At 43.0% G+C, this 13,283-nt stretch overlaps 1 protein-coding gene across 2 annotated transcripts in view; it reads left to right on the top strand.

The window, feature by feature from the left end:
* Positions 1–13,283, top strand: part of igdcc4 (immunoglobulin superfamily, DCC subclass, member 4) — a 65,622-nt gene that overhangs the window by 25,358 nt on the left and 26,981 nt on the right. For both annotated transcript variants that reach the window (XM_088641038.1, XM_088641039.1), the window contains exons 3-4: positions 3,716–3,857; positions 10,761–10,894. In XM_088641038.1, coding sequence (XP_088497164.1) covers positions 3,716–3,857; positions 10,761–10,894 — 276 coding nt within the window. The remainder of the gene's footprint in view (positions 1–3,715; positions 3,858–10,760; positions 10,895–13,283) is intronic.

Genomic DNA, 13,283 nt, shown 5'->3' with positions numbered 1-13,283 from the left:
TTAGAAAATATGTTTTTTCTACAAGTAACAGCCTGTTTCTGACAATGTACTACATAGTTATTCAGAATTTCTGCACTATATGGCACGCGTTTTTTTTGTCCTGCTGATGGATAACGTAAAGATCTCACAAAATAATGCATAATCAGAATTTAATATTTTGCTTTCTATTAATCCACATATAAACATTAATATTGCATTATATGATGAGATTAAACTTCCTTGCATATCTTTTACACAAACAACCAACCAGTAATGTGTCATATTTATGTTTTCATTTTGGGTTATTTGCTTTAGATCCTAACAATTCACACACCACCATCTGCAGCATCCCAAGTAATTAGCAGTATCTGAAGGCAGAGCTACAGCTGCGATTGACATTGAGCGTTTTTCATTATTTGAAAGAAGAATTCAATTGGAAAAATGTATCTTTAATTTTTTGGAACAGGAATGCCTGACACTGGGTGCACCGCATGTGCTCATGTGAAGGTACGAGGCAGGGTGGCAGGAGGCCAGTGGGTGGCGGGCGATCAAGGGGGGTTCAGGGTGCGTGGGGATGGGAGAGGGTTAGGCTCTGTGGATCAAAGCTGGTGCTGTAATCTGGTAAGAGAAGAGCTGGAGGAGAGGTGAAAGGGGAGAGATGTATCAGGTAACAGTTACAGAATTGACATTTTATCTAGGTGTGTCTTGCCAGCGTATCCCTGTTAAATTTTGACAAGCTGGAGTCTCTGCCCGCCTCAGGGCAGCTCCCTGCTACAGTACATGCCTCAGAGTACGCCTCATCTGCCCTTCCACATGGTAATGTTCATTTCAGGCTTGCGTTGCCACTTGATACAGCAGCCCTTGCAGGATTAGAAACAGTCCCTCAGGGATTTTTATTTTAATTGAGTAGCAATAAATCAGTTTTATTGATTCTGTATAAGCACACGGATGCCAGAAACGAGCCATTAAATTCAGATAAGATGATTTAAATAAACAAAATGAAAACATGAATTCAAGGGTCTGTCTTTCACAGCTGAGCAGAGGCGTCGCTGATGGTTCCACTGTGCTGGATTAGAAACCTGAAGCTGGCTTGGAATTTTTACTTTCTTAGGTTTAGTCAATTGGATAGAGTTCAGAAAATGAGTTGAGTTAAAGCTGAAAGGGGCAGTGGCCAAAATATTAGGAATCCTTGAATAAAATGAATAGACTCTCCAAGTGGCAGGGAAACTCATTCACATTACCTTTCCTGGCCAGATTATTCTGATCTCAGTGCGATAGAAACAGGTGGAACCAGTGGAACATGAAGTGAAATCCCCCACTCCATTACCCTCATCACAGCCTCCACTGAAAGTGGTCTTACTAGAAGTATAGGTTAGGGCTGGGCAGCAGAAATTCAGATCAGGGTGGAATTCAGATCAAGCGCTACTTCCCACCTTTTCAGCGTCTTTCATCTCGGGTTAGGTGCTGATACTGTTTGATTGGCTGGCATATATTGTTAACTAAATAAGCCGTTTGCTGGCATTTGTACATGATGAAATGTTGTGTAACTGTTTTCCTGAAGTATATCTATCTCGACATTGTTTTAATAATATGGACCTTGCTTTAAAAAGAGGGGTCAGAGTAGACATCAAGACAGCAACTTCTGAATCATTTTTACAAGGTTGGTTAGGCGAGTTGTGAGCAGAAGACTGAGGAAACAACTCATTGAGTGTCTGGTTAACATAGAGACTGCACATCTTTTTGACTCCGCAGTCATCTGATCAAGGAGCCTGTTTGAGCTACTGGTTGTAAGAGGCTGCATGGAAGGTCGAGCCCTTCTCTGCACAATAAGTGGTATAAGTGGAACTCTTTGTGAAGGAGCCTGTTCAGTAGCATTAGCAGGACAAGGTGATTTTAAGGAGGTAGAGTCCAATGATAGTTGAGTGGTGTTTATGGTGAGAATAACTCACATTTAACATCCACTGGTTCTTATTCTTAAAAAAATTGCTCTTCACCACCCTACCACAACAAATCAATGAAAAGATGTAACGTCCGCCTGTCTCTTAGTAGGTTATCATCAGCAGAAACTATGCTGCTCCCTCCTGGGCCTGGAGAGCTACTGGATTTACTGGATTTCTTTCTTCCTCAACTCTTATTTTTCATCATGGATAATTTTATAAATTAAGACTTCATGGCTGTTGCCCTCTGTATGTGTGTGGTCAAAGACATACACAAAGCAATTATTGAAAAATAGACCAAACCACATTATAAGTAACATATCCACATGGGCAAGGTTAAATTGCTCCACAACAACCCTAATCTCCTGTGGGCTGTTTTCTATCAGATCAGAAACAGTCTGTTTTAACTTATGACCTGTAACAGATTCAAAGTATTGTTGAATAGATTCTCCAGCTCATGAATGGAGTACTGTTCTAATGGAACCATTTTTCAGACTTTTACAGTGAAATGTGCTTTTCAAGTGCAATTTGGAACTTCACTGGCAATATGAGGATATGGTTTATTGACATTTCTCATGAAGCACTTCACAGAGCTGCAGTACATGCACCTATATGGAATAGCACATAACCCGGCGCACAACGGAATATATTCAAATTTAATCCTGACAGTTGCACACTTGTACCGAGTATGGTAATCTCTTATAAAATATAAAGGCTTTTTTCCCATGCCTTGCCCCTCAGGGAGAGGATTCTAAGATATTAAAGCAGGCATATGGTTAAACTGGCAATAGTCCTGCCATCTTCTTTAGCTCATATGCAGTCTTGTTGGGTACAAAGATCTGAGCACAGCATGAGCTTACAAACGAGAAGAAGACATTCAGCCCATCAAGCCTTCTTGGATGTTAATTAGGATACGATTTCACCCAGCCATTCCTTGAAAGAAGTTAGGATATCAGCCTCAACAAATGACTGGCTAGCTCGTTCATGCTGCCACGACCCTTTGGGTCAGGAAGTGCTTCCTTTTCCCAGTTTTGAAACTGAGACTTCATGACAATGAAGTGAAAACAGTGGAGAGCGGTAAGGAGAAGACACGGGTTAGCGTGCTGTGCGCTGGCACTCTGCAGCCTGTCTCACTGGTGCTGTAGAACGTCATTGGTGAATTGCCTTCACAGGAGCAAGCCAATGACCAGCGGAAACACTGATTTAAAAAGTAAAAAGATTACAGCACATGTGCACCACTTGGGAATTCATATTCTGGACAGGGCTGAAAAAGACCCTATTTCTAAAATCCCCAAAGGGTATGTCACAGACTTAAAGTGGCACACTAGTTTTCAACGACAGTACCTAATTTCAGTTCAGCGATGGAGAGGGCTTCAGTGATGATTTAGGAATGAGGACAGAGGTCTGGTTTTAAGGGAGCTAAAAGGAACAGGCTGTAAGAATGTGGTGAAAGAAGGGCCAATGTACACTGGTTGTGCCACAGTAAGTGCAGCTCAGAGAGCACTGTGGTGTCTGGAGAGGGTACTGAGTCTGTGCTAGGATGCAGTGCAAGGCTCAGTGAAGGGGAGAAGGAGCATTTTAGACCAGCCATGGCACAGCTGCTTCAGCCGGAAGGGCCTTCACGAACAGTGCGCTCCAACCAGTCAGCGATTAGGGACATCCTTAGTCATATATCAACCTCTAGGGGAAACAGTGACCACTATGTTTCACCACACTAAGCTGAGGCTTGATTGGACTTGTGTATGATTGTGATTTGCATAGGTTGGTGCCTCGTTTCTCACAGAGTCTCCTCTTCCCAGGTCTATCCCGGTTCCTGCAGCACCCAGAGCCTCAGCTTGTGCCCGTGGGGGGTGCTGTGCGGTTCGAGTGCCATGTGGATGGACTACCAGCACCCCTCATCACCTGGGAGAAAGACCAGGGCCCCTTGCCTTCCCACCCTAGGTCAGTGTTGCATGAATACAAATTGGAAACCTCTTGGTGTTAAAGACATGATATATATTTCATATCAAAGACACGTTATATACCACTTGATATGATATAGCTCTTCTTTAACAAATCTATAATGTATGTGATTTAATAAGTCTTACGTCTTACTAAGCTATGGTAGACCGTCTATGTTTGAGAAATATCCATGAACTGTCTGCTGGGTTTAGCGAAAAAACAGGCCAATTAAATCAGTAGAATTTTTTAGATTTATTACAACAAATCCCAAAAAAATTAGTGAGTATTTGAAAAAACATTAATCTTTTTTATTCAGCATAACTAAAAACTCTTTAAAATGCAGAATTTGATTAATATGCTTTTGTAAATGTAATACCATGCTGATTCAATAAATATAACCAAGGGCTTAGCTGTACTTGGAATTGAGTCCATCAATGTCTTCTTTCAATATATTGAACTTATAACCATAAACATTATTTTGATAAATTGTCCTGGAGTAATAAGCTGCAAAATAATGGTGCTATGCCAGCACTCTGCATATACCGAGGCCTTGAATGCATCAAGTCAGAATTCCTGATTGGCCTGCCTGGGCAGCCAGTGCTGTGTGTTCTCCTGGACAGGCTCAGTGCGTTGCGTCTGAGCTGTTGCGGTTTTCTTTCTCCATCTGGTAGAATCGTGCAGAACGGAGAGAGTATATTGCTGCACGTTATAATTAATTAAAGGTACAAAGTATGTCACTTCCATTTTGAGAACGTCCAGTCATTGTGAACTGAACACATGTAGCAAAGATCTTGAAGTCATCAGAGGTTCAGATTCCTGCCTCTCCATGCTAGATGTGTCGTTTTGCTTACAGTTATTACATAAGATCTCAATATTGTTCTTGGCACTTTTCTACTAACAATGGATCACTGCCAGGTGTTAAATTTGGCTGGGTTTCCCACAGCACCATAAAATCGACACATTGCCTTGTGTGATATCGTGTTTTATAAGCCTTTGCATGTAATAAATGAGTGCAGTAAAAGTGCTCTATGTAATCTGTACCAGAAGGTGGTTGATAAACCAAGTGTCAGTTCCTGTACAGGGATATGCATGGAGACAAGTAAGAGTTACAAGAAGATGCCAGCCAGAGTACCTCTTATGGGCTGAAAAACAAAGTGAACATGAATCGGTTGCAAATCAGAATGAGTTCCTTCATTTAGAACCGCTGCATATCATAGCTGATTCAGCCCTGTGTTTGAACAGGTCACTGTCCTTTGGTTCTCTCTCACTTAGACCCAAGGGAACCCTGTTGTGCTATGTAGATTGACCCAGCTGCGTGAGGAAGTGGTTCATCCAGCCGGGAAGAGAGCCTGTGTCTCGGGCCCTGGGCTGGAGCAGAGCCTGTGGGTCACGTCATGCTGAGCCCGGTGTTGTAATCTGTCCCAGCTTGCTACGCTTCAGAGATAAGAGCGAAGCTGCTGGGTTCCTCTCTCCCTTAGGTCTAAAGGTCAGGGTCAGAGAGTGCAGCCCCCTGCAGTGGCAAGCGCAGCACTTTGTGAAGAGGTACTTGACTCTGTACAGAACAGACAGGGAAAATGAAGACACCTGGAAAAGAAAGTGAGACCTGTCCTCATCTGTTCTTATAGGAGAAACAGAAAACCAGACTAAAAAGTTTCACCTTAAATTTAATCAACTTTTCATCATGAAAACCATGCCGTCCCAATCGCATAGTTGATGTAAGAAATGCCGACTTTATTTTGTATGGAAACAGTTGGCTTTCGGTGTCAAGAGCACTAGGATGGGTCTCCCAGGGTCCAGAGTGTTGTCTGAAGGGAGTGCTATGTGCCTGAGGTGTGCAGTCTCCCAGAATCTGAATTTTTAAACCTAGGATCCTGAGGGCATTGGAGATTTTATTTTTGGAGGTTTTATTTTTGCTTCAGAAACCACCTAATGAGCACTGCAGGTGCTCTTCAAATTGTTGCAGGTTTTATGATTAGCTGCTAAGAAGGGTTAAACGTGCACAATCCCAGTTGCACTGTGTAGAAAACGTGAACATTTAGTCAATGGAAAAGATAACAGTGCATTCTGAGAAAAATATTTCCAGTTAATAGTTGCATTTATATCGAGCTTCTTATCATAAAGTGCCTTCCATATTGTCAGATTTATCCACCACTGCAGTGCACCTGGGTGAGATGTGGAATGATCCCAGAGAGGAATTCAGCAAGGACATTAGAATGACACCTCTAATCTTTCAAAAAGTGCAATGGGATCTTTAAAGATCAAGCAGGCTCTTTAATGACTCCTCTGAGGGACAGCTCCTTCTTCAGCATAGCCTCCCTTGTCCCAACACCCATGTCACACTGGTGACGGCAGTCTCCATGTTGCTCTCTGGGTCCTATAAACTTACCCGTCTCTTGGGCTCACCTGGCTGCAGTTTTCACACTGTACTGCTGTCGATCCTATCCATCCCTACCGCCCTGAGCCACAGCTCATTTCCCTCTCTCTTCACTTTCATCTTCTCCCCCAGGAGGAGTACATAACAGATTGCACCGTAAAAAACATCTTTTCATATTTCTTTTCCTTGGTTTTTCCTCACGATTAAACAAGCTGCAGATGTTGACTAAAGGCCCTGAGGTCCACAAGCTGATTTTATTGTGCTGAAACACTTCTGCATGGAGATTGCAAAACCGACAGGATGGGGCTGCGTTGCTTAAGGGGGAACATGTTCTTCTCCAGATAATCTGTGGTGTTTGCATGCGATTTACTGCCATTGTTCACCTCAGCCTCCAGCATTAGTGTATCTGACTTAAATGGGTCTGCAGACCTTTTCAAGACTTGGAATCAATGGGAAATGTGAGAATACAGGAGAGTGCCTTTCATCTGAAGGGACTTTTAAACCATGAAGCTCTCACCCATACAACTGCATAAAATCCAGCAAATGAGTGATGTGGTATACAGTAACTACAGGAGCCTGTAGGAGTAACATGATTGTTCTGAGCCTCAGCTTGTGTCAGGAACACAGCACAGTACCTAGTACTTGGTGGGTGGAGAGCTGAAGTAAGTGTGCAAGAGAGGAGGGAGAGGGATAAAGAGGAGTGAGATTACAGGAACTGGGGAGAGCGTGATGAGAAAGAAGTGAGGAGAGAAAGGGAAAGAGAAAAGTTGGAGCAGGGTTAGAAAGGCGAGAGAAAGTTGAAAGTGCTAGTGATAGGAGATGAGATGAAAGCAGGGAAAGTCTCGTGTGCACTGACAGAGTTAGGCTTCTAGGACTGTATAGGAGCATGGAAATCAAGTATAGATCTTCTAAGCCATACTGTACCACTGCAGAACTGCCAGCCAGCCTCTTCTGCAGCTACTTCTTTAGCCCTGCTTCCACAGATGATTGCAGTGGAAGAAAAGATGTGGAGTAGAAGTGGAAGGCTGCGTTGAGGTTTTTGCTTCCTCCTCTAACTACAGGGCCGTGCAGGGTGGTGATACATGTGAGTGCCACACACACGCAGCCTTCAAAACTGACACAGCAAGTAGCTAATAAAACACCGGCATACTATAAATATCTACTGTGAAGTTTCAAAGTGTTTCACGTTTAGAGACCATGGTCACTGGCCAGGTATTCCAGGGGTTCTGTTTTCTAACCCTGTCCCTAAGTGGCCCAGGGTGCCCCAGGGAGCTGTGTCGCCAGCTGACTAAGTCAGGCGTTCCAGCTGGGTTGCGCTGGTTCTGGTCAGAGCCCTCTGCTGGGGTGTCACATATGTGCATGATACATAACTAAGGTACTGTACTGTATGTGTGAGTTTCTGAATGTTTGAACCTGTTCTTTTAGTAAATTAATCATTTGTTTCTCAAAGTGAATATTGGGTATGTTTATGTGGTTATTTTTTATGTGTCCATCTCATTGGAGTACAATTACAGCTCAGTGCTGTTTGCTCTTCTCCAGGTTCTTTATATTGCTTTAGTCACCATATCACTGGAACATGTTTGCAACAAGACATGGCACCATCTCAGGCTGTGGATTGCAGTGGTATGAGGATACATTCATCACAGTATTTTTGTCATTTTCCATTTGTTAGTTGTGAAGGTCCACACCACTGAAGATACCTTTCGGAGATTCGTGATGGTGCCAAGTTGAGGCTTGGTTGAAGCTTTCTCCTGCTGGATTTAAACTGGACACACCTGCCTTACTTGGCCTACTTTGCCTCCTGTGGAATGAGTTCATTTGATTTGCCCTTAGGGTAATGGAACATTCCACAGGAGCAGTAATTAGGATATAACAGCAGTCAGGTACATAGAGCTGGGTCTGTATTTAAGCTCCTACCATTTATTGAGAGTGAGTAGTAGTTAAGGTAGTGCAGGAACAGATATTTTACTCATGTGCTTTGTCATCAGTGGACCAGCCTGCAGTCTTAATACCAGGGATAGTTTGAAGGATTTAAGAGATAATGAAAATCTTGCACAGAGTTTTTTAAGAGATTGGATTTAATTATGAAAGTAAATCCAGGGTGAATTTTAGCATTTTTCCTTCGTACATATTCCTGGTTATAGTGTTAATACTCCAGAGTCTCTTTAGACTTGTATAGTGTTGTTTAAAGTAGGAAAGCTGGCTGTAAAAGGCTAAACCACATAGGACGCATCAGTCCTGGAACATGTGTCTTCCAGTGGTGGGAAGACTGGCCGGGGATGGGCGAGCCCAGTTGAATGTACTAGCGTTCCAGTGAATGAAAATGAAGATATTTTGCGAGGAAGAGAAATGGAGGAAATTGGACTGTTCAAGCTCTTCTAGTGGAGTACTGAAGGACTGAAGAGAACTGAACGCTCTTTCGCTTACTAATAGCTCTATAATGAACTGTTATTTTTGGGACTGAACAAGAACAAAAGGGAACAACATCAAAGGACTCCAGAGGCGTTCTACAAGCCAACAGTGCCAGACCATCTTAATGCACGTGTGATCCTGCGATATGCCGGCTCTGGGCTATTATTTGTAATGGGGGGGGGTCAGCATTCACTACAAGATTTTATTGTGTACTTCTGGTTACAAGCAAGAATATACGGATGGTGCAAAACAGTGGAATTCTCAGTACAAAGGGAACCTGATCTCTTACGCATCTCTGTGCTTGTGGGGAAACAGAACTGATAAATATTGACGACTCTCGCTAAATGAATTGATGACGCTCTGACCTGCTGCTGCTGCTGTTGTGCAACCGTGTAATGCCTGGTTCCACGCGACCCAGATTGAGAGGAATGTGGTGTTTGTTTGTTCCCTCTGTGTCCCCGAAGCCGCGCACGAATGTCAGTGGGAGGAATGGGCAGGCTCTCCTGCGGGCAGGGGTCAGGAAATAAACTAGGGCAAGTGTCACACCTGGAAACAAGCCAGGCAGGGATAATTTGATTTGTGCAGAAGGAACCACGGTTTCACGGCAACTTTACAGAGTTGTTTATGGAGTGTTACACTGAGAATGAATCCTGTATTCTGGACATTAGGTCTGGTCTAGGCTATCTCATTAGCCAGCTGTGACTCGCATTCCATTAACAAGAGTGCAAAACTGTCAGAGCACTACTGGGGTTGGGTCTCCCTGTGCAGCTGGAGCCTGAGACTTTATGGGTAGTTGTGTAGCTGCAGTGGGTACTTGTGTATACCACAGCCTAGAAAGCATGCAGGCTGGAGGAAGGTGGACATGCTGCCCTGAGGGCTGCAGTGATAAGCTGAGGAGATGGGTATCAACAGAACAATAACGTCACCTCTGAGCTCAACGAAAGAAAGTGTAATGATTTTAGATGAAAGTAAAGTGTGCTCTATTTGCACAATCAGCCTTCATCTGCAAAGCCATTTGTAGAGGACTCCAGCCTCTCCATGGTGTGAAGGGCTGGGGAGACAAAGACAAAGCTGGAAAGAAAAGGTCTCTCTGCAGGGGTAAAAAAGACCAGTGGGATCCATGCTGTGGTTGGAACGGAGCTTCTTGCGAAAGTCAAGTCAAAAGTCATTCTTCATGAGCTTGTCTGAGCTAGTGACGTAGGATCATTGACAGACAATTTTAAAGACGTGTAGGAACATGTGTTTCAGAAATGTAGAAGTTCATGCAGTTGGTGTTTTCTGAAACCTGCCCAGACTAACTGTATGGAATAAATGTATTTTGTCATAACATATACTACCTGAATTCATTGATCTTGAAGGTGTAGCACTGTTTCAGAGTGTCAGGGCTGGTGGGAGCAGAGTGCTTTATATTTAGACCTGGATAACGGACTGAATTTCTGCTCCAGCCGGCGTGCTGATGAAGTGGAGGTGGGAGGCTGATGAGAACAACAACAGAAAGCTTGGAGAGGTGATTGTGGCTGATTTTTTCCTTCTCATGGGAGCTTCCACCCCAGCAATTAGAGATGTTTTACACACTTATCAAAAAGCTGGAGGTGAAAGTAGTTTCCAGGCCTGCCTGAAAATGAAAATTATGCATTTGCATTTCCAAGTCACTGCTGTTCATTTAAAACAGTTGGTGGAGGTGATAATCAGTGATCTGAAGAGAAACTGTCGAACGTGTGCTGATTTGAGACTGGCATGTGGACAGACTAGTTATGTTAGTTATGGTTTCTTTTGGTAGAACAGTAAAAAGTAAATGTCTTGAGCTTCGTGACTGATCAGGCCAGAGTTCTCCTGATGCTGTAGCACTAAGCGGACTGAGAGCACATGCCTGCACCCCTGGATGAGGCTCAACTCCATCACAGGGTTGCACTCTGCAAGGCAGCATGGTACCTATTTATTCTACTATGTAAACTAAAGCATTGGCATGAAGTTCCTTGATCTGAGTGCTCCTACCAGCAGAAGGACTGTGGCTGAAATACATTAGCCCAGCTATGCTTTGCACCCGGTCCCTGCTGTGTGCAGTGGAGAGGCTGGCCAGGGCTGCATGTTTATCTGTGTTCCCTGTCGCCTCACAGGTTCATCTCTCTCCCGAACGGCGTGTTGCAGGTCGTTGGTGTCCAGGAGGAGGACGCAGGGGTCTATCGCTGTGTGGCAACAAACTCGGCCAGGAAACGCTACAGCCAGGATGCCACTCTTACCATTGTTCCAGGTAGGCATGTCTGAATGACTGAGCCTCGCACCTAGAACCAGAAGGTGTCTCAGCAGTTCTACTTGTGTTTATGCAGCTGGGCATTTCTCTGGAGTAATCAGGGTGAAGTACCTTGCTCAAGGGTACCAAAGCAGTATCTCACTTGGGATTTAACCCCACAACTTTCAACTAAAAATTAAAATGCAATACAGCTGCACGGTTAGTTTGAATTAGAATTATAGTTACATAGACAGTCTGTTCATTTACAACTGTAGTTGCAACCATGCTCCAGTAATTGTAATTATAAATATAACTTATAAAGAAGAAAATGGCAGTTTGTTTGCTTACCACGAATCAACACCAATAGGTAGAGTGATGCACTTCTTTTAGTGTGAGACATTTTTCTGTAGGATATAATATTTAGACGGGAATCATCATCCATCGGTTATCTGTTAAAAGATTCCCAAGATGCTGGCTCCTGTGTTGAGGATCACTCTGTAGATCGATAACTTGAATTAAGGAAGAGATCAATCCATTCCTCTCTTTAGTCCTGTTTCTGCATTACCCGTCACCTCCCAATCTCTGCAAATGAAGTGTGTGGGAATTCAGATTTAATGGGTACCTTCCCTGGGTGCAGATACAGTAATAGGCAGGAAAGCCAGATCCTCAGAAGAGGGTGTATTCATTATAGGGCAGTAATGGTGTCCAACAGGCAGCCTGATTTAATTTGCTTCTTGAGTGAGATCAGATTAAGGATTTCTCAGTTGTGCCTAGAGCTGTATTGGGTTTCCATGGTTTATAATGGTAATAAATGATCCCAACCTGGCATTTCACATTATCCGAGGGGCATCACTTTCAGCACGCAGGGGCTTGTAGGGGGTGTAGTAGAGTTCTGTGCACGTGGTGCCATTTCAGTTGCAGGCAAAACAGTAAATGAGAGCTCTTGGCAGGGTATTCTAATTCATTAGTTTCAGGTTTTATAGTGCCATTTCATGTCCTTAAAGTAGAAGCTTGGCATTTGTACTCAAAATCCTTTGATCCCCTAATAAAGATCACTTATGAAAAGAAACGTAGGTGGAGGAGATGTGAAATAACTGCTTCTGTGTGATGCATGCTCCAGTCTGGCCTCTTTCCTTTCCTCTGACCTTCTTGGAATAGAGACTGAATCGTGACAAGACCAGTTCAGGACCGGGCCCACAGATATGGCTGATGTTTATGACAAATTCAAAGGGACTGTTTTCCTCATCCCTAGTGTTTGGTATCCACTGTATTGAGGAGGTGGGGGAGTTAGCACTGATTACAACACAATATAAGTACTACGTTTTTGACGTTCTGTGGCTCTGATTTATTTTTATCATCTCATGACTATCAAAGATTGTTCTCTGATAAATTTATTTTTTAAAAATCTGTTAAGTCTCTAAAAATATTGTATCAGATCAGTTTACAATGTTCTTGGAAGATATCTGCTTTAGCAGTATTGGGTATTAACTCAGGGTCTGTGCTAAAGAACCCTAGCTGTGTTTGTGAAGCTGGCTCCCTGGGACCCTTCAAGAAAGACCTGATTAGATTTTTGGATCAATAAGCTACTGGGCAACCAATCCACCCAGACAAGTCAAATTGCCTCCTGTTGTTTGTAACCTTCATGCTCCTTGGTTTGTTTTTTGATCATGTTATTTTTTCATGGAATGAATGGTCTAGAGGACTGAGGTGTGTAAATCTGCTGATAGCACACAAGTACAGGGGATGAAAAATCACAGTAATGCAGATATAGACTCCTGAAGTAAACATTCAGGAGGTCACCTATGGTGCACATCTGGAATTGGCTAGAAAGAAGACTCAGTTGCTGAGCTGAAGTACCATGTTTCTGAACGCAGTCAACAGTTTTTTCTCCTGGAGAAAAGAAATCAAATACAATTACATGTTAAAAATCAAATACCCTTTTAAAAAAACATTTGTTTAATGGACAAAATTGTTTTTTAAAAAAGACATTGATTTTTTTTTGTTCATTTTCTCTCTCACTGGGTCTACCTTGTAAATATGTCTTTTTCCATTAATTTTACTCACAGGAGCTAATTTAACATTCCAGAATGCTGCAGGAGAACAAGGGGAGGCATTGTTCCAGCTGAAGGTCTTAACTAGTGGGTGTTTATACAGAAAATCAATACACAAATATTTCATCCATTTAACACTATCAATCTGTACCCACGTCACACTCTTCACTCTGTATTAATTACAGCCCCTCTCAGTCTCCTTCTTTCACAATCTGTACAGCCCCCTCTTCCTTTTTTCTATCAACCTGGAATGAATTTGTTAGTTTTGAGAAGGTTCAGTTAACCACACAAATGATAGAAATCAGTCCCTCCATAACTGACACTCAGTCAGTAAGGCTATCAGGTGACAGCTAAGGTTT

The sequence above is a fragment of the Lepisosteus platostomus genome, chromosome 7, assembly GCF_059453375.1.
Source record: "Lepisosteus platostomus isolate fLepPlt1 chromosome 7, fLepPlt1.hap1, whole genome shotgun sequence".
Classification (NCBI taxonomy): domain Eukaryota; kingdom Metazoa; phylum Chordata; class Actinopteri; order Semionotiformes; family Lepisosteidae; genus Lepisosteus; species Lepisosteus platostomus.
This window is presented reverse-complemented; position numbering and strand designations above follow the sequence as displayed.